Below are 21315 nucleotides of genomic sequence, written 5' to 3'. Positions count from 1 at the left end.
GTGACTAGGCGCCATGCGTTTTTTCCCAGTAGTGCTTGGTTCAAACATTCAATATTCCTTATTCCAAGACCTCCCGCCCCCTTTGGAAGACTGAGAACATTCTTACTACACCAATGGATAGTTCTACCCACCTTACAGCCCGCCCACCAAAAATGTGCCAGAAGTGAGTTAATCTTCCTGGCAACACTTACCGGTAGCTTGAATACCGATAGAAAGTAGTTGGAGAGATTTGATAAGATAGACGAAATTAGGGTAAGCCTACCCGCAGGAGATAAGAAAATCCCATTCCATGATGATATGTGTCGCGTGACATTCTCAATGAGCCCCCGAAAAAAATCTTGTTTTGAGTTTTGAAATTCAGTAGGTAACCCAAGATACTTGCCTATACCATTGTTCTTGGTAATTTTAAGCGTATTCAGACAATGCCTTGCTTTTCCTAAGGTTGTGCTCGGACTGAAGAGAATACCCGATCTATCTTCATTTAGCACCTGACCTGAAGCACAACAATAATCATCCAGAATTAACTTTAACTGTCGTGCCGAGTCACCTTTATATCCTGAAGGAAGAAGACTGAATCATCAGCGAAAAAAAGGTGTGTCAGAGGTGACACCCCTCGGCATAACTTGATCCCTCTGATCCTACCCACTTGGTGGGCATGTTCCACATTGTATGACAACACCTCCATACAAAGGATAAATAGATAAGGTGACAATGGATCTCCTTGCCGAAGCCCACGGGATGGCCTGAACTGCTGAAGCGGGGATCCATTAAGCAGGACTTCATAGGTAACATAATTTACACACCCCATAATGAGCTTAATAGTCTTGTCAGGGAAGCCAAATTTTTTGAGGACCGCCTGTAAAAAATCCCATCTAACCCTATCATACGCTTTGCTCATGTCAGCTTTAAAGGCAAACCTTCCATATCTTCCCTTCTTATGCGAGTTAATATTATATATAGCCTCATGAGCAACCAAAATATTATCACTAATATGCCGACCCTGAATGAAAGCATTTTGAGATTGTCCCACAAGATATCCCATAATTTTCCGTAACCTATTCGCGATACACTTGTTAACAATTCTCATGAACACGTTACACAAGCTAATAGGGCGGTAATCTTGCACTCTTTCCGGATTATCACACTTTGGGATTAAGGCAATAAAAGTACGATTTACCTCCCGGAGCAGCACACCAGAATTCAGAATAGAAAGAACCGCCTTTGTGAAGTCGTTTTTCATAAAGTGCCAACATTTGTGATAGAAAATAGCTGGGATACCATCCGGTCCTGGAGATTTGTAAGCCCCCATTTGAAAAACAGCCCACCTCACCTCTTTTGCCGTAAAAAGTTTCTCCAATCTTAAAAAATCCCCTTCCGATACCCGAGGTTGGATATGTTGTAATAGATCATCAAAGTGCAGCGTCCTTTCCTCTTCATCAGGTGAAGGTGGATTATACAAATTCATAAAAACCTTTTGAAATTCACCACTCACCTGATCAACGTCGTAAATCCACTGACCCTCATCAGTCTTGACTCCCAGAATGAAATTCCTACCAGCCCTTCCTTTAACCCAATTAAAGAAAAATTTGGTACAAGTATCACCATCAATCATCCATTTGTGTTTAGCTCGTTGCTTCCAATATATAGCCGCAGCCATAGCAAACTCCCGCACTTCCTCATTCGCCCGAGTGTATAATTCATCATTCCCAGTCGTAGTTGCCAGTTCAATACCTTCTTCAAGATGTTTATCAAAATCCTCCCATTTCCCTTCCTATTCCTATTTCTTATCCAGCGACCACTTTTTAACTCTTTGACGAACCCTGCTCAATTTTCGCATAACACAAAAAGCAGGGGATCCAATATCCTTACATCGCCAAGTTTCCTTAATCACTTGTATACACTCAAGATGTTCCAAAGCCCAAGCATCCACTTTGTAAGGTTTTTTTGACGTATTTTTTGTAAGATTTAAATCCAACTCAATGGGTGCATGGTCAGAGATTTGAATCGGGTAATGCTTAATGCCCGTATCAGGGAAGTAGGAAAACCAATCCTTTGAACTCAGTGCCTTGTCAATTCTTTCATAAACCCTTCTCTTTCCCTTTCGATTATTACACCAAGTAAAGCGTGGTCCTTTGAAAGGAATATCCATCAATTCGTTCCTTAGGCGCCAACTATTGAATTCAAAGGCACCTTGGATCGAATTCGTATTAACATTAAGTTTATCACACGCATAATCCACTTGATTAAAATCCCCCACAATAATATAAGGATACTCCAAAATTGTTATTTGTTCCTCTAGTTCTAACAAAATAGCCCGGCGTAAATTTGTATTTGGTTCCCCATAGAAAAGCACAAGATACCATGGAAGACCATTATATTTCTTAACCAAAAGGATCACAAAATTACTACAAGACATAACAAGGCTCATATTGGCCTCCTTTTTCCATCCTACCCAAAGACCACCGGAGGCTCCATTTGCATCCACTCCGGCCACCCTATTAAACCCCGAATTTCTAAACATAGCACTAACATGACTTACATTACACTTAGTCTCAACTAAAAAAAGAAAATCATAGTACTTTTTATTTAGTAACGCTCTTAGTTTCGGAATTGTAGGGGAGAGCGTGTTATTAAGGCCCCTACAATTTCATATGAGTCCACTCATGGCTCTAGAGGAGGTTGTGAAGGCCCAACCTCCGCAAAGCCATCAACCATGCTAGCATCCACATCGCGTTCAGTTGAAGAAGCATCAGAATCCTCCATCTCCTCATCAGAAATTCTTAAATGAAAGCCATATCCCCCTTGTCCCATATGTTGTTCCATAATACCAGTACCCACACACGATTTCTTTGCTAAGTGACCTAGATAGTTCTGAGCTTGTTCCACTGAGTTCAGAGCTGCTGCCGGGACCAGAGATTCATTCGCCTGAGTACAACACTTCCTTTTCCTGGCTGCTCTTATCTCCTCCTTGCACGTCCTACCCAAATCAGATTTATGGTAGAGGTCAGCTAAACCCATAAACCCATCAGAAATACTTGGGCACTTGATGGAAGCAAACAGTGCTGAAGTATTACCCACCTCAGGCCACTCAAAAAACCTTGATTCCTTGCACTTCACTTCCTCACTGCCCACACACCCAGTCATTTTATCATTACTTGACTCATTCATCAGGTCTTCCAGAGATCTTAAAGAAGAAGCAGCAGCCTGCAACTCATTCCCCTTCCTATTAATAGCCTGAGAGTTCAGAGAAGTATTCTGAGACTCTTCTCCTAACACTCTTATATCCTTACCTTTCCCAGGTCCAGTACCATAGCTCTTACTGGTACCCTTACTATTTCCCACCATCAGCCTCAGATCCGTATTAAGGATAGGTTTTAGAGCTGAAGTAACCTCAGTAGTGTCCTCAGACGACACCAGGTTTATGACATGTGTGGGTCTAACCACAGAAATTGCTTCAGTTTCCTGGTATAGAGCATGGGATCCATTGGCATGTGCCCCTATTGCAGACATTCCCACTGATGAACCAGGGATTTGATTTGGTCCCTGAATAGGTAAAGAACCTGAACCAAGATTTCCTTCAGTAACTCCATTCTGTACGAGGTGAGCAGGATCCTCACCCACAGCATCACTATTATCACTCCCCATCTGCCCTGGTTCAGCCTCCTCTGGTGGTGGGGCAAAAAGCTGATTGAAGCCCCTCAAATCATCATCCATCATAGACCAATCTACATCACTCTCCACCCTGTTCCTAATTCCTTCCTGAATCCTATGATCCATATCCAATAAACCACTCAAAGAACCATGTCCAGAGAAAATCACATAAGGGTCTTCAGCTTGCAATTGGTTCAAAATATCTTGATGAATCATTTGAAAACCCTCCTGATTGTCCAGATTCTCTTCAGCACTATGATAAACCTCATCCAGGTTCTGATCAGGCTCATCCAACCACCCCCTAAAGCCAATAGGATGGACCTCATTCCCCCCTTGCTCCATATCAACAGCCCCTACCCCAGGTTGTGGACTAAATAACCCTGCAACAGCCCCAGACCCATTTACAGCATCAACCTGATTTCCTTGATTTTCCCCATTCCTTACTTCCTCAGCATTCGCCTCATTCATATCGGCATCATCATTTACTCTCTCTTTTTTCTGATTTCCATGTCCCTGATTCAGATTTCCTCCCCCCATATCACCTTGTCCCACCTGGAATATGACAGGCCCTGCAAAGGGCTGAGCATTCACTGCAAATGTCATACCAGGAAGAACTCGGCCTCCCGGTGTGATCCCCAAATCAAATTCCACTGCCCTCTCAGGTGAATCTCTCCTCCCCCGAGCCCTGCCTCTACTCCTATTTCCCATCCTTACCTTAGAGGTTAAATATTTAGTAGTGGAAGGGGTTGCCCTAAGATCTAGGTTGAACATCGTATGATTACTGTGTGACTGAAAGACCACAAATCCCTTTTCAACTAAACGATCAAGCATCCCATTAATGCCGGATACAATTGACAGTAGCCCTTCCCTACACTGTGACCCCTTATGTCCCACCTTACCACACTTGATACAATATTTAAATATCTCCTCATAGCGGAACTAAACCCAAAGAAGCAACCCATTTTCCATAGTCAAAAAGAAACCCGACATTAAAGGTTCATTTAACTTAATACAAACCCTTAGCCTAAGAAAATCATTATCAGGCAAGACATCAAAAGGTTCAATCTGGAATTGTTGACTAAGTAACTTACCTGCTATCTCAGCCACATTAGCAGTAAGATACTCGAAGGGTAAACCACAAACTCTGACCCATACCTCGGCATAAGGGAACCTAACTGTCCTAGGAACCAGATCAGGAAACCACCTAGCAAAGACCATTACAGCTCCATCCAAAGTCGCCGTAGTCCTTTTCAGTAAACCCTCCCTATGTTCCTCTTTCTCACAGTGGAACACATAAATCTCCCCCATACGGAAAGCCTTCACCCGCCCCCTTGTAGTCCACTTCTTGCGAATAATATCATTGACCTTCTCAGCCTCAAATAACCTATAGTCAACCAGAAAGCCCAGCACACAATTCCCCCAGAAAGTCCTTGATTGACTCAACTGAGTTGGGTCCACATTCATCACACCCCCTGAACGTGGATAACGCCATAAATTCACATGAAGAGGATTCATGGGGTTAAATTCTGCATTGGGGTGAGTCTGATGAATGTTTTGGTGATGATGATTGTTATGATGATTGCCCAAATCATCTGTAGGATCATCATTGTTAAAGCGCCCAAACTGAGCTTCAAACTCCATGGTATGAGAAGATGAAGTTGTATTACTGGTAACAGTGGAGTTTGCAGAGGAAGAAGAAGGGTAAAGTTGATTTGATGAGAAAGCTCGTAACATTTCAGCTACTTAAATAGTAGTTAAGAAAAACCAGAAGATAAACCCCAATTTTGGAGTCCTAAAACGTCCCCCAATCAGCAGGAATTAGCAATAAGATGATTGGGGTATCAGAATCTCGAGACCACCAAAAAGCCAACCCCCAATTAAATTCCCAGAAAAGCAATGATTAGGATTAACAGAAGAAATTTAGATTTGAATGATCATTCCTTTTTTGCAGTTGGAAGATTTAGGGTTTTTTAGCCTGCAAAAAACCACCACCTACTTCCAATTAAAACATCTGAAGAACAATGATTAATTATAGATAGTAGCCGAATTAATACAGAATAGGTTTTGGCTGTTATGCAAAGAGAATTTTGTAGATCCTATAGCTACTTCTGACTGAGAGATTGAAGGAATATTGATAGAAACGATATTGATAGACACGAAGAGGCTCTCAGAAAAGAGAGGAAAGCTCTCTCTAGAAAAAGTAGAGAGAGAAAGTAATTATGATTAAATTTTTGAAAATGCATCAGTCGCACTTTTTTTGTGGGTTAGTCGGGTCGGGCTCACAGGAAGCGCATTTAACAACTCCCAACTCCAGAGCGTTATTAAGTAATGAAGGGAAGGCTAATTACAGGCTTACAGCATTTTGTATACAGGGACGGTTTCTTTCACCCCATGCCCTAGGGTTTTGGGTCGCGAGGAGCCAAGGAGGTTCAAAACCAAAAACATTTGGTGCTTCACGTTGCAGCCCTTCTACGGACAAGGGTCGGATGGCTAAACGAGCAACATCAGGTCCATGTTGAAGCTGAATTTTCCGAGAATCTGGAATTAAGACTTTGCTGCCTAATGCTCTGCCCAAACTATCCTGTTCTTCTATTAATGCTTACAAATAACATTTAGAAGTCGGAATTTCCGACCCAAACAACGGAAATTTGGGGTTTTTAATTAAATTTTCGAGTTGTTTCGTAATTCATCCCCAACCACAAATCGTAGCTCCACCACTGTAAGTCTGTAACAAGGTAAACCAGAACTAAAATTTTCAAATTTTCCGGCGATTTCCCGTGATTCAGCTACTGAATGGCTGCCGACAACCAAACTCAGTCTTACAATCACTCCTTCAAAACAAATCTTGAAATTCAGAATTTCAGATATCATCTTCAAAAATCAAATAACAACAATAACTGAAATTTTTGACAAATAATATGATTAATTGAATCTATTTCATTTCTGCAAATCTGAGATTTCTTACACCTTTCTAATTCAGCTAATTAACCCTACACCAAAATTTCATACATTTCCCTAAACATGAATTAAACATCATCAAATTTTTCATCAGAAGGTATTACAACTAATCATCAGTTTCCCAGAAATCTATGAATCCAAATGTTGAATTCACATCTCCAATTCCAATTACCATCTAAATTCAAAATCAATCAGAAACCCGCTTTACAACGACGACACCAGAGCCTTGATCGAATTGATTTGGGGTTGGCGGACATGAATAATCTTCAATTCTAATCAACATCTACATTCAAAGATCAGTAAATGAATCATAAATCGATCCGTAAATGATTTGAGGTCGGCCGACATGAATCATACCTTGAAACCATCAATGATCGATTACATTAACAAACAATTAATTCTTACTTGATCTTCTTCTTCTCCGAGAACCCTTACCCTTAACCTTCAAAGATTGCGAAACCGAATCTTGATCCTTCACTTTCTTCTTCACCTTCCGAACAACAACCAATTCACCATTACCACCATTACAATCCAGATCATTATCACCAATACAATCATCTTCTTCTTGAACTCGATCAATCGGACAAATCAAAAACTGATTAAACCGAACAGCAGGTTTACGACGACGAATAACACGGCGCTGAATGTATGGAACTCCGATGACCGAACCAGCGACATGGTATACAGCTTTAACGAGAAGATCGAGCCCTTCGCATCGGCGACACGGGGATGTAGAGGTGGTTGTAGTGGTGGTGGATTGAGTTGAGATTGTGGAGTGAATTGAGGAAGAAGATGAAGAAGAACAGAGTGAATTTTGAAATTTCATTGGAATTGAGAAAGAATGGGTGATTTGAGATGGGTTTTTGGTGAATTGAAATGGGTTTTTGTGGGATTTTGGAGAGCTTGAAGGAAGTGATAACAATGGTGGCAGAGAGAGAAAGAGAGAATTGTGTGAGAAGTGAGATGTGGTAGGCGGGGTGGGGATATATTTTGAGCCACCGCGTATTGAGGAAGGGTACTTTAGTACTATGTTAGTGTGGGGAGAGATCCACTACTACTAGTCAATTATTGTGGGTGGCTTAGGGTAGAGATCATCACTATCATTAACCCGATTCGAAAATTCGACACGAATTTGCTAGGGTTTGGCGGATTTAGCTTGTAATATTGTCCTTAAAGATCGGGGAGGATGGACTTGAATTCGAAAAATTGATCGAAAATATTTGATTCGAAAATTCGACACGAATTTGCTAGGATCTGGCGGATTTAGCCTGTAATATTGTCCTTTAAGATCGAGGAAGATGGACTTGAATTCGAAAAATTGATCGAAAATATTTGAATTGATATGTGATCGAAGACTTGATATGAGTAATTTGACAATAATATAACATTGGTCTGATTCGTGAATCCGATATAAATTCGATTAACTGATATGGTGTGATTCTACTATGTAATTGGTTGGGTTGACATGAATATAACAAGGAATTTATTTAAAACGCAGTAAAATTAAGGCCTTTATGATACGAACCAGATAAGAATAAACCACTCATTTAGGTCATACTTGGTTACTTTGAAACCTTTCTAATCTTATTAAAACTAAGGCCGCCATTTTTAAGTTGATGACTAATAACGAGATGTAAGGTGAATTGGTTTATGAGTTATACGGGTTAAACAAGTGAAATGAACTACTTCAAATTAAATTGGTTAATTATGCTTGATTGAGTTATCAAAATGCATTGAGTTAGGCTAGAGGTCATGGCCGGATTTACAGGGGGTGAACCCTCACCCCCATTAATCTTGAAAACAAAAGATATATGTACATTTGTGTGCCTATATTTCACTGAACCATAGTGATTCAGTGGTTGAAGCAATCACCGACCTTTGAAACAACCCAAGTTCAAATAATGAAGGCAGAGTGTCCATATTACCGGTTGTCTCATGTAACGCACTGTCGTTCAATATGCTAATCTAAAAATTTAAATTACCAAACACTCTAACTAATTTTATTACTCCATAATTGGAATGCACTTGTTTGTTAATAAAATGTCACTTGTAATAAAACTCTACAATCTGCTTTTACTACACTTCAACCGGACTGTTTAGTTTAATAGAAAGTAGAAACCCGAGTACAAAATGTTGAGAATGTCAGTGATCCTTATATTCAATCCAACTCGGCTCGAATGAAAATGAGCAGATGAAAACCAACCCACCATAATCTTTCAGATTTTGTGATGCATAAGGAATCCCCCAATCAGCATTTCGGCCTTTCTTCGTGGTTCAGATGGCGCAATATCCACTTCTATACTTGTTTTCAGATAGTAACCAAATTGTGGCATTGTTGTGACTCTAAGCATAGTAACTATACAGTGACATGGTTCACCTCCTTTTGAGCTTCTAGGCCAGGGAACTGCCCAATGTCATAGCCCTGTATTTGTTGGAATTCATCCTGAAGGCCAACAGCAAATTCGTCTGGACGTGTTCCACCGCTCTGAAGAAAATCTGATATCTGCAGTTATAATTTCGTCTCATATGTCAATTTCATTGGGATTAAGTGTGTGATGGAGACAGTCGGAGCGTCAGTTTTTGTGGAATAATTTCATGTTTTAGCCTGAAATGAAGTAGCCAAGACGTTTAAGTGTTCTGTAGGGACGAGGGCACATGAAATGCCAGGTTTATGGGATGTCATTCTCGATAGCTCTGCCTCTATACAACCAACAACCGAGAATTTAGTTGGAATTCTATTCTTCAAATATTATACCTTTCAATAATATTCTCCTGTAATAAATATTCAAAAGGACCCTAGAAAAAGGCATCGAGATTCGAGCCTTAAATAAATGTTGCATGGTATTTGTTAGAAGTTAGAACATACAAACGGGTTGGGCCACACCCAAACGGAGGAGAGACGGACCACTCGACAACACGAGGAATACAGTCTTTCTTCCTCCAACAATGTGGGACACTCACATGTGGGTTTTATATTCCAACAGTATTAAATCTCGGCATGAGACTTGATCTCCAAACCATGTTGCGCCACAAATGAGACTCATACCACCCCGAAAGCAGTTGAGGTAATCTTTTTTGATAACTCGGATGCTAATATCATCCAACCGAGCCCTTGTCCATTTTTCAGGTGAGAGTGGACTAAAGAGGTAAACATAAAAGAGAGAGATACTACTTACTAGCATTATGACACTCCCTACACAGATGTACAATTATAAAATCGAAGTTCACCTGATTAGCCATTGCAATGCCACTGAGTGCAGCCGCTTCCAAACTTGATCCCAAAAGCCAATCCCCACATATACCAGCTCTTCCCTGAGGATCAAAGATGCAAGGAACAGCAGGAGTATTTGTTGGAAGAGCTGCTCCCCTGAACATTACAGTTGACATCAGCATCTTGTACCAGTACTCCCACAATCCAACTCAGAAAATCAAGGTCCAATTTTAAGATCCGGGACTAAATTTGCACATTAAGAAAGTAAGCACTAAGCACCTTATTCCTCAGTCTTAGAGGCGATTAGAAACATACACTAAAACAAGTTAGAATCACAAAGTAAAGGATGCTACACAAGTTGTTGCAAGGGAGCTTCTAGTTTCATTTTATTCTCACAAACCGACCAAACCCTAGAGAAATTAATTCGTTGTTTTCCTTGCCCAATATCTTTTTTTACAGTTCTAACTGTGATGTTCTAATGCAACAAATAGAGAGAAAAAGCAGAAGATCCTGTAGATCTTGCAATACAATGTCTAATGAATGTGATCAGTATATATAAGAACAAAAACAAGTTCCTCACCATAGTTGTACCCTACTGTATAATGGTTTTTTCAGCGATCCTTCTGATAGCCCTAATGCACTCTCAACAGCAGCAAGCATTTGCGTAGTGACTTTCTCAGTCGTGACACTTGGAATATTTTCCTGAGAGGGATATTATAGTAAACGTAAATATTCATCAAAAAGTATACCAGTCTCTTGAATGGTCAAGATTATCAGTTTAATCCCAACCAAATTAATGTTTCGCAATCCAACAGGTAACCAACCTGTGGAACTTTGTTCTTTTTCCCAAATGCAGCTGTACTAAAGAAGGTCCAGCAATTGGGAGCACATTCTATAGATGACAGTTTTGCAGAATTGTTTCCCATCCATGACAGAGCGTCCATTCCTTTTACAAATGCCCCTTCAAAGGGATATTTCATGGGAAGAGAATCATCAAATGATGCTAGAAGGGCCCATATAGAACTTAGCTCCAATGTCTGCAGAAAACACAAATTAGGCTTCAGGGAGCAAAAGATAGCATTTTATAAAGCAACCTTGCAAAGTCGACGTTAACTAGCAAATTACAATGTTGCATAATTTCTCAGGAAAAAATAACTGAAAAGGCAGTTGCCAGAGCCACACATGTTTGAAGTTGCAAAGTTTCAGCACAAACCTTCATCTGTTTAGCAATTAGTGGCAAGCCTGATGAAGCGAGTAAGCGATTTGCACATTTTCCTGATGACAAAGAATATTGGTGTCAATTTATCGTTAATATACTACTCCGTATCACTTTGCCGCATAAAGAAAAAAAGGGAAAAAAATGATCTGAGGATATACATTGTGATAGCCAAGACAATCTTAAGTCCTAATCATGCTTCTTATGTTGAGAGCGTTGGTCGAAGCACTTCTTAATTCAATAGTCAATACTCATAATGGGTCATGAGGGAATCTCTCTTTGTCAAAGGAGATTCAGGGGCAATTGTGTAGATTTAACCCCCAGAAGAGTGTTGTATTAAGACAACTTATGATCACATTTGCAGCCAGAGCATATATGTGCAAGGACTTGACATTGAAACTGTATGGAAAGCCTCATATGCTGTCTTTATTTGCATATAAACTTTTCATTTACCGGCAAATATTGAAGTACCATGGATTTGAACGAGATATACAAGTCACCAACTCACCATTGTGTGCAATAACTATGGTGTCAAATTGTCCCTGAGGCTTTCCATTTTCACTTAAATGCCACATTCCGTTATATGGCTCTAGTGTGCTGATCCAGCATGGCCTGACAACCTTAACTTTGTTCGCCTGCATAGTATCAAGGATCATTACTCAGTGGTTTCAGAGAGCTTCCATGAAGGCAATAATACTGGAGATATGTAAGAAGCCTCCACAAGGTTGGCTTTGATAAAAAGACTAATGCGCAATGTTAACCTACAGAATTTTCTAGCTAACTGAATAGAAACTGATACTCGTATATGATATCGAGAACAAAAAGCAAGTGCTTAGAAGCACTCATCATTCAGAAGGATATTCATAGAAAATGATTTTGCAAAGAAAAAAGTACCACCTCTGATAATATTGTGTCGGCCAGTACACGCATTCCGTGGACAGCTATGTATCGCGGTGGAGAAGCAGGTAGTTCTACAAACTGACCACCAGGTTCCAGTTCTCCAACTGTACCATGCCACTGTCGTACTAGCCCTTTCTCAATCCATCCATTGACCAAGTCAGCAAAACTTGGATCAGTTACAGTGAAGAACTGAGCAGCATGGTCAAAAACAAAGTTCTTTGGCTCGATGAATCTCGTTCCCATTCTCCCTCCCAAACCACGCAACCCCTACGACAATAAAATTCACAAATGTAGCAAACGAACATTTCAAGAGAAGGCTCATTTATTCATTATAATTCGAGGCAAATCACCACAATCATTCTCACAATCCTACACTTGTCAGTCTGCAGACATAAAAAAAATCACACCCACACAACAGTAGTTTTGCCAACCACACAAAGCAAGCGCTGAGGCGCGCTAGCAGGGGCAGTCGTCCCCTCTAAGCAATGAAAAATCGAATTTTGAGTACAAATTTTCAATAATCAGTCTCTAGTCAATAAAACCACATCCATACAACAGTAATTTTGCCAACCACACAAGACAAGCATGATTGTAAATGTGTAATACAAACTCTCATCATTAGTGGCGGAACTAAGGAAGGCTAGCAGGGGCGGTCACCCCACCTCAGCAACGAAAAGATCGAAACTTTTAGTTAAAATTTTCCATATTTTTCTCTAGTTTAGCTTATTTAATTAGTAGTTCAACCTAAGTACAAATCCTGGTTCCGCCACTACAATGTTCAATAAACCGAATTCCTAAATTATGAACAAATCATAATCAAGAGAAAGGACAAAAACTAACCAACCGTATCGAAAACAGTAGACCGAACTCCGCGTTTCTCCAAGAACAAAGCACAAATAAGACCCGACATTCCACCCCCAATTATCCCAACTTCCGGGTCATCCGAAACCGGTGCCGAAAACACAACCTGCTCCTGAGTAAACGATTTCTTCAAACTTGACTTTCTTGAGCTCCCATATGGTTTTCTCCGGGTAGGTTTCTTCTGGGCTTGCATCAAAATTGGGTGAAATTGAGGGGTTTTGTTGAATTGAAATGATTTGGGGTGGAAAATTAGGGTTAGGGTTTTAGGGGTTTTGAAAGGTTGGGAAATAAAAGGGGAAATAAAATGGGTGGTTGTACAGAAGCTCATGGTTTCACAGCTTTGTTGCTGAACTAGTGAGTGTGTTATCTACATATACAAGCGCCAAATTCAGTTTTGACCGTTAAATTTGTACTCTTGTATTGTGGTGCAATTAGTCAATTACCAAAGTCGGTTGGCGGGAGTAGCGAGAAACTGAGAATTTTCATATCGTAAATATTGTGGTTAAGTGTTCGATTTCTGACTTTGGGATAGGTCTATCCAATAAGTTGTCTTCACCGCCCCGAAAAACATGGCCACAATTATCGATATGGGATATTTCAATTAACACGGTAAAAGTCCGTATGCAACATGCTTAAATAAAAGTGTTAAGTTGTCTTACCTTATGAAATTAATTCATTATAATAAATTTTTTGTCGACTTCGTAGGAATCAAAATGTGTATATGTGAGTTAAATAGTTGCATTTCAATTCGTTTTAGATATTATAACTGTGTGTTTTTTTTTTGGTCAATCGAAAGCATTACAATAGAGGGGAGGGGGGATTCGAACCTGGGACCACTAGACTAAGACATCTTCGATATTATAATAAATACATACGAGTATATTTTTCGTTATTATTTTAGATTCGTCATTACCAAAAATCCATAGCATAATGCCATAATTCCTAGAAAACAATGAATCTTTTAAGTTACTAGGAGTAGGACATGAATAACATCAAATTACTGTTCCTTGTTTCTAGGATCAATCTTCAAACTTGTTAAACTAGGATCAATGTACAAGCAAAGTAATGTTCCTTGTTTCTAAGCTAAACATTAATTAACATCAAATTTGTACTCCGATAATTAATACGGAGTAAGAAGAAACGATAATGATAGGGTATCACCGGGTTCAATTAATCTCGTCCCCATCCCAACTCCTCTTCATCTTAGGACCAGTAGGACCTTCTTCACCGAACAATTCAGAAGGCAAACTCTTTGTAAACTTGACAAACTTCTTCCTAATCACACCGGGCAATAAACCGGACGCCTTCTTAATCTCATCATCAACATTATACGCAATTGTCGGACCCCATTCCCTTGCATAATTCAACCATGGTGGCTCAATTATACTTCGTATATAATCTGCTGATATAATCTTATAATCTTTTGCAGTGTCCAACATTTTGTCACTTTTCGCAGTGTCGTTCCTAATCCCGACAAACTCCGTCCCCTGTAAAACATCCCCTGGATGAGCATACGTAGCGTGTCCATGTAAAGACGCGTAACCAACAAAGCTATTGCTACTATCCAAGAACTCGAGATTAGAGGCATGGACCCATTCTCCCTTAGCATGTTGCGCGAAAAAGACTTTCCATAGAAATCCGTTAAAATTGCTAATTCTTAAGGTGACATGTTCCCAATCTCCGACATGCTCTCCGATTTTCCCTAATGGAATGTTCACTAACCCGACTTTAGCCGTGGACCCACCGTTGAACGGGTAAAACAACCATATGGCTACATCGGTGTATGTCCCACCAAGCATAGGCTTAATGTGAAAATAAGCATAAGCTGATGTTATGTCACCTTTCATTACTCTTTCTCGCTCGTTGTTGTCCTTAGGAAGGTCAAGCCAATATAAGCCATCGTTCGAGCCACCTTGGGGGAGGTTTGAGCCGGTTGGGTCAATTGGGGTCGGGTTTGATTCTTGGCCTTTGTTGTATAAAAGGGCTCCATTGGTGAAAAACCATTCAACTGAGGAAGGGAGGTATGTATCTTTAGGGTGATTGTAAATCCTTGGAGAGTACGAGTTTATGACCGTCTTAACTTGATCTAAATTCGGCATGTTTGAGTAGCTACTGAGGATGTTCTTCAAACATACTAAAACAGGCATTTTAGTGGTGGTTTCGCCTCCGCTTTGAGCCGTGAATGTGCCAGTGCTTACCGCGGTTGCCTGTAGTGTAGCTAATGTTAGAGAGTTATAGAGCAAGACGGTCTGACATTGTGAAACAATCCAGTTTTATAAGAAAAATATTCACTAAATGCTAATAAATTACTTGTCTGTTTTCACAATGGGACTGTCTCACAGTGTAAAACCGTCTCACGTAATAACGGATGATGGAATTCCAGGTCTTGTAATGAAAAAAGAAAACAAAAGAATCACAACTTGTGAAGAATAACATACTTGTGTCCCTCTCTCAACCGGCCTTGACTCGAAGATATTGAACTCATCCGAACCAGCACCTTTAGACCGGCCCCATATCAACTCGTCCGGCTCACACGCAGACGTGAGATCGGATCGAACACACATAACCTTATCCAAGGCCGGTTTTTCAGGCGTGGTCGTGACCACTAGGCCCACGGCTTGGTACCCGTCCAACGGAATAGGAGCCCAAATGTAACCAACATTGTCTTGTTTAATATTCACATTTTTGCTACTCCAAACAAGAGCATAGTCTTGGGGATTCTTTAAGGCTGGACTTGAACCATCATTGTCCTTGGCTACGACGACTCGACCGAAAAGGGCTCGGTTGTTGGGCTGTGCATAATAGCCCAATATATGATATCCTTCTGGTAGTCCGGTTGGTTCAAAGAAGGTTGCTCCTTTATTTTCCGGCCCTCCTTCGTATGTCGCCCACACCGGGGTAAATGTAGTCACTTCACTAGCTATTAGGCCTCCGAGATCAATTGTTCCCGTTGCGAATCCTCCTCCTATTCATTCACATTCAACCACATTTTTTATGATATTTACATTTTCTCCGTCTCAACCACGACACTAGATAGATTATAAAATTATATTTGTGTAGTTTCTTTATTTAAAACACGTTCTCAAATGACATTTTAATTATAATATGTAAGAATGTAAAATGTAAGTGTGACGAACAGACCTCTGAGTTATACAGACACGTTTTTATAAAAGACGATAATTTGAGAGCGATAATCTAAAACATACCCGGTGGCCAACTTGGTAAAGGAGAGGGGAAATTGAACTTAGAATCAATTGGCAAAGCTTTAATCTTATTTGAATTTGAATTAGACATTGTGACGCAATTTCCCATATTTGCTATTCGAACTTTATAATGGTATGAAATACGAGTATGAATTGAACGATACGAGTACGACTATAATATAAGTGGACAACACTCGATGAATGTTTGTATTGAATGTTTAATTTGTTGATAAGGTGTTGTACAAAAGTCACAATCAAATTTATAGCACGATTAAAAGTGATAAAAGAAGAAAACAATATAAGTAGATAACAAGTAACGTGCAAGGAATATAGTCCACAACATAAGTTGGTGAACGTTATTTCTGAAATTGGAAACCATACAACAAATTAAACACAAATTAAATGTGCTAGAGCCTCACATTGTCGTCTTGAATTGTTAAAGGGTGTTAAACGAAGTTAATTGAATCTACGCTAACGGTTTTCTTGTCTTGTACTCATGATTTTCTAAGAGGATAAAGCCTTCAAAGCAATACAATTTAAATTAGAGTTATTCATAAGTCGCCTCTTTCAACAACTAGTAGGTCTCATGAGAGACCGTCTCTCACTAATTTAGTGAGACATAATAGAGAAAAAAAAAAGTTATGTGGGTCCCCCACCCCATCATGAGAGAGGTCTCTCAATAATGTTATTGAGATACCGTCTCTTGGAAGTTTTTGTGTTCAACAAAATAAGTAAGTACAAGCACGGAACTGTATTTTATAAGGAAGATTTTCCTAAGTACAACAAATGTAAGAGGATAAAGTCTTCAAAGTAACATAATTGGGATGAGAGTTATTTATAAGTAGCCTGGTTCAAGAAAATATACATTGTGTACAATGTATTTTTAAAAATTTAGGTGACATTTGTAGTTTGAGTTCCTAAATGAGTTAATACTCGAGTAATATTAAGTAGGAGCATATAAGGTTACATACGAGATTATTAGTAATGAGTTTAGACATGAACAGTGAATAATACACGGGCTCTTTCATACATGTGAGGAAAGTTCACTTGTGAGAATAAGAAGGTTTCTTTCTTTCGTATGTGTAAAGAGAGCTATAAGAGCGAATTTTTATGCTCCCAGGTCATGAGTACACTCTCTCATGATTTGAACTTGGGATCTCATATATAGTGTTGGAACTTAGGAGCTATATTTTCCACCCGAGGTGTGACACCCTCGTTTATCGCGGAAAAGTAAACACATAATTCTAGATAAAAACTGCATGGATAGGTTTGTAATAGGTTCATTTGGGTAAAAACCTGTAATTTTTAAAACCGAAAACGGAACCTGAACCTGTTATAAAAATATCCAAATGGGAAGGTGTCAAACATGCAAGGTCCAAAATAAATCTCATGAATGAAACATCGCTAAAGTCGCGAAACAAGGTTATACAACCCAAATAAAAGAAAGGGAGACATATGTCCCAAAAAAATATATGACATAAAAAGTATTTAAGGGTCACAATATAATAAAGTCAATCTAGGTCCCAAGGTTACTTTGCTCGCTAGCTCGTCCATGTACCCCATATATGCATCACCTACCTGTCGATCGCATTTTATACAAATACGAAAGCCACAGTCAGTGGGGAGTAACTCCGAGTTCTCCCAGCCACGAAATGTCATAATTAATATAACATGTAAACATAAGAATATGAATACGAATCGCACATAGCCTTAGCATATAGATGCTAGACAATCGTGCTTATCATGTGAACAACAATATAACAACACATAGTCCTAGCATGTGAATACTAGACCGACTCATACTACACTATCATGTGAATCACATAACATCCAGGAATCCAAACTCTATCAACCATAGCCGGCTTGCATCTCACCTTCTATGATTCATAGAATCATCAAACAAGAAAGGACAATATATCTAGAGACAGGCATAAGTTTCTAGTACAGTCAATAGTCACTCTGTAACTCGAGTCTATACCACGAGGTAAGGTAAACACCCTAGTCCTAAACCTGCGCAGACCTAGCGACATGCGGAAAATACCGCATCCAAGACCCATGATCACACACATGAGTACCCCTAAGGAGTCCACCAAAGGGTTGGCTAGTACTTAAACTGACCACATACTTCTACGAGTACGTCAGGAGGTCATGCCCTAACTTGGATATAAGCCCACCAAGCTAAGACACAAAGGCTATTAAGCCGCAAACATACACTCGTCAAAGACTATAATGGCCTATCTATGACGGAGGCCGAAATACTCACCTAGGACCTAGTCCTAGCTTGAATACATTAGCCCACGCCACACAAGACAAGTAGGACACCCAATTAATCATAAGAGGGGCAAAGAGTCCAAACTTGCACACACAAATGATCATACACACCCTAGCATATGAAAGGCTACACAAGAGCATATTCAGCTGACAATCCAATAATATCTCCAATATCAATAGTAATCCAAATTCCAGCTAACCAACAGTACCATAATTCATGAGAACAAGCTAAAAAGGCAAAGAGGCAACAAGACTCAAGCATAAGGCATCCAAAGCATCCAACAACCAACATGTGAAATGATAATTACAAATATCAAGGCATAACATAAAACCTCCAATAACAACCAATCTCACCTCAAGGACAAACCCTCGACCCGAGTCTCGCGACGGGTCATCGGTCAAATCGAGGCTGACCGGTTTAAACCTAGCTTGACCAAACTCATTTGGTCAATCTGGCCCAGCTCAGAGTCTTGGCCTACTTTGGCCCAAATCACAAAATTTATCACAATATCATTCTCATGTTATCTCCAATTTCTATTATGTGAAAAACGAAAGTAACACATTATCAATCACCTAAACACTTAACAAACAACAAACACAACATTCATGTGACATTAAATCGTCGAGTAACTCGGAATAGTTACCTTAAGCTAGCAAAGAGACAAGTAATAACTTGAGAAAGCTTCTAAAACCCAAAATTACTCTTCATCTTCAACTACATATGAGTCACCTAAAATAATTATGTGAAGGGACGATATTAACGAATTATCGTTATATAAAATATGAGACGGAAATTAATTTAATTATATTTTAAATAAACCAAACTAGCGTCAAAACAATTTATAGACACGACCCAAAAGTTATTATGGCAACCTCAAACTCGGCCTAACAACCAACTACACATGGCCTCAAACTCGTGACTTAGCTAGGCCACGGCCAGGCCACAGCTAGCTGCTGCTAGGCTACAACAGGCCACGGCCAGGCTACAGCAGGCCACAGCCAGGCCGCTGCTAGGCCAACAACCCAACGCCAACAACCCATATAAGTGAATGTACATGTATTTGTATAAGAATGAGACGGACATTCAAATAATTTCAATGACCGAATTTGCGCCATGGGCAAACTAATACTACGACTCAAGGGCTTAAATCACGGCCCAACCAACAGCTACCTAGACCACTCATAACCAGCCCGCTCAACATTTTCCCCCACGGCTGACAACCGCCAGCAACCAGCCCCACGAACATCGGGTAATGGCTAACCAAACAACCTACAATCAGTCCCCAAAAACCCAAGTAAAACATCCCAAGGCAGCTCCACACAGCCCATGAAACAACCTTGGAACAACCTGCACAAAGTGACTCAAAACCAGTCCATTACAGCTACATAAGACCCCGCAAAAGCAGTCCTCAAAATCATGTCTAACCACCCACGACCAACCCAAAAAACAGGGTAACCAAGAGCAGCCACAAGGACGGACTGTGAACGGCCTATTGCAGTCCCAAGAGTCGTGACAAACAACCCAAACATCTGCCCGAGAACCGTATCAAGCAAACTCAAAGTTTCTGCCCAAACCGTGCAACCATAGCAAACGCAAGGCACGTTTAAGACGGGTTTTATACATACGTATACACTAATGTCTCCACATCTATTCACCCTCCTTTACCACCCCAAAACCAGTCCGACTCCGTCTAAAACAGGACAATGAAACGCATAAGCCGAGCCTGAACACAGGCACACATTCAGAATCGAAACTTAGACGGACATGATATCGACATTACCTTTAACTCTCGAATTCCCGAGTAAAAACGTCCAAAGCACGAGCCTTTCTTCACCTTCAAGGTCTTCTTGTAACACCCCCATACTCCAAGTGCCTTACCAGGACCACTCAGGTATAAGGATACTACCATCTCGGTTGCCCGAGGTACTGAATATCATAAGACAATAAAGAAACGTACTTTTAAAGTAATTATAGATTAAGTGATTACATGTTCAAACCCAAAACTAATTAAAGGAATTACAAGGTTCTCATATGGTCTACAGCTAAACTATCAAAGCTACTAGACTTCGTCTGACACAGCGGAAGACTTCTAACTGCCACGTGATGACTCATCCCAGCTATCCATACGCGTCATATCACACCTGCTCAATAATCGCTCACCACCCCGAATGGATCACCACGCTTTTAAAACATTTAAACGGGGTCAGGACTAATCACACAATTCAATACATATATCAACAATAAGATAAACAGACAAATTTAACCGTCACACACACACACACACACACCACCAACTCCCATCGTCTCAATACGACCGTCCACACCGACCAGCCCCCAGCTGGGGGACCGCAGCCGTTCCCACCTAAGCCCCGCTCATCGTACGAGCGATAACCCTGTCCATTAATGTGCACATCCCCTTTCGTGGCGGGTTCCACGAAGGGCGAAACTAGGGCGTGAGATCACTCCCGCAAGTGACCCCACTCAGCCGAGAACGCATCTCGAGAACCATCAACAAACACAACCACAATCACAATCACAATTACAATCATCATAACAATCAACTAACTACAACACATCACCAATATCCCATTATGGGACTAATACTGAGTAGGAAATCCTACCTGAAAGCACAACACGCAGACGGTATCTACAAAATTGTATCAAAACGGCTCCTCTACAAATTCTCCTCCTATCATACAAAGACATAAAGACTACACATCACAAACTACACACCAAAACCCCCAATTCCTAAATTAGGGTTTAACCAATCTTAACAAAACATTATAAAAAATTATATTAAAAGCTTACCCTCGACGCAAGGAATCCAACGACACGAAAAACGACAAGAACCGACCGTCGAACTCCGGAATTGCTAAGAATGCGATTAGGAAGATGAACTGGTTGCTTTCTCTCTTAAACGGGGTTTTAGGTTTTGTAAAAGTGAATTAAAACAATGACGAATATGTTTAAATACCTTAATCGCATAATTAACAAAACCCGAGAAAACTCCCCGTAAAACTGGACACTCGATCGAGTACCCAAG

The 21315-nt window shown here is 40.2% G+C and overlaps 3 protein-coding genes across 3 annotated transcripts; all 3 read right to left on the bottom strand.

Annotated features, from left to right (window-relative positions):
• Positions 1-1777: 1777 nt before the first annotated feature.
• On the bottom strand, positions 1778-2521 carry LOC141648674 (uncharacterized). Its single transcript, XM_074457397.1, has one exon. The coding sequence runs from the start codon at positions 2519-2521 to the stop codon at positions 1778-1780; it is 744 nt and encodes a 247-aa protein (XP_074313498.1).
• Positions 2522-8587: 6066 nt separating this feature from the next.
• Positions 8588-13187, bottom strand: LOC141647217 (uncharacterized). The gene is made up of 8 exons (XM_074455329.1): positions 12781-13187; positions 11934-12203; positions 11545-11671; positions 11034-11095; positions 10645-10857; positions 10401-10522; positions 9838-9976; positions 8588-9112 (listed from the first exon to the last, which is right to left on the bottom strand). Exons 1-8 carry the CDS (start codon positions 13123-13125, stop codon positions 8966-8968), a joined length of 1425 nt encoding a protein of 474 aa, XP_074311430.1. The 5' UTR covers positions 13126-13187; the 3' UTR covers positions 8588-8965.
• Positions 13188-13775: 588 nt separating this feature from the next.
• LOC141647215 (hypothetical protein At1g04090-like) lies at positions 13776-16242 on the bottom strand. The gene is made up of 3 exons (XM_074455326.1): positions 16004-16242; positions 15236-15762; positions 13776-15004 (listed from the first exon to the last, which is right to left on the bottom strand). The coding sequence occupies exons 1-3, from the start codon at positions 16107-16109 to the stop codon at positions 13964-13966; spliced, it is 1674 nt and encodes a 557-aa protein (XP_074311427.1). The 5' UTR covers positions 16110-16242; the 3' UTR covers positions 13776-13963.
• Between the last annotated feature and the right edge of the window lie 5073 nt (positions 16243-21315).

This window comes from Silene latifolia, chromosome 3 (assembly GCF_048544455.1).
Source record: "Silene latifolia isolate original U9 population chromosome 3, ASM4854445v1, whole genome shotgun sequence".
In the NCBI taxonomy this organism is placed as follows: Eukaryota; Viridiplantae; Streptophyta; class Magnoliopsida; order Caryophyllales; family Caryophyllaceae; genus Silene; species Silene latifolia.
Note: the sequence above shows the minus strand (reverse complement) of the source record. Positions and strands in the feature narration are given on the sequence as shown.

Excerpts from the sequence above, each read along its gene's own strand:
- LOC141648674 (XM_074457397.1), bottom strand. The coding sequence starts at position 2,521 with ATGTTTAGAAATTCGGGGTTTAATAGGGTGGCCGGAGTGGATGCAAAT.
- LOC141647217 (XM_074455329.1), bottom strand. The coding sequence starts at position 13,125 with ATGAGCTTCTGTACAACCACCCATTTTATTTCCCCTTTTATTTCCCAA. Across the intron at positions 11,096-11,544 it reads CATAGTTATTGCACACAATG|GAAAATGTGCAAATCGCTTA; the intron begins GTGAGTTGGTGA and ends CTTTGTCATCAG. Across the intron at positions 9,977-10,400 it reads TACAGTAGGGTACAACTATG|GGGAGCAGCTCTTCCAACAA; the intron begins GTGAGGAACTTG and ends TGTAATGTTCAG.
- LOC141647215 (XM_074455326.1), bottom strand. The coding sequence starts at position 16,109 with ATGGGAAATTGCGTCACAATGTCTAATTCAAATTCAAATAAGATTAAA. Across the intron at positions 15,763-16,003 it reads TTTACCAAGTTGGCCACCGG|GAGGAGGATTCGCAACGGGA; the intron begins GTATGTTTTAGA and ends GTGAATGAATAG. Across the intron at positions 15,005-15,235 it reads CGGTTGAGAGAGGGACACAA|GCAACCGCGGTAAGCACTGG; the intron begins GTATGTTATTCT and ends GCTACACTACAG.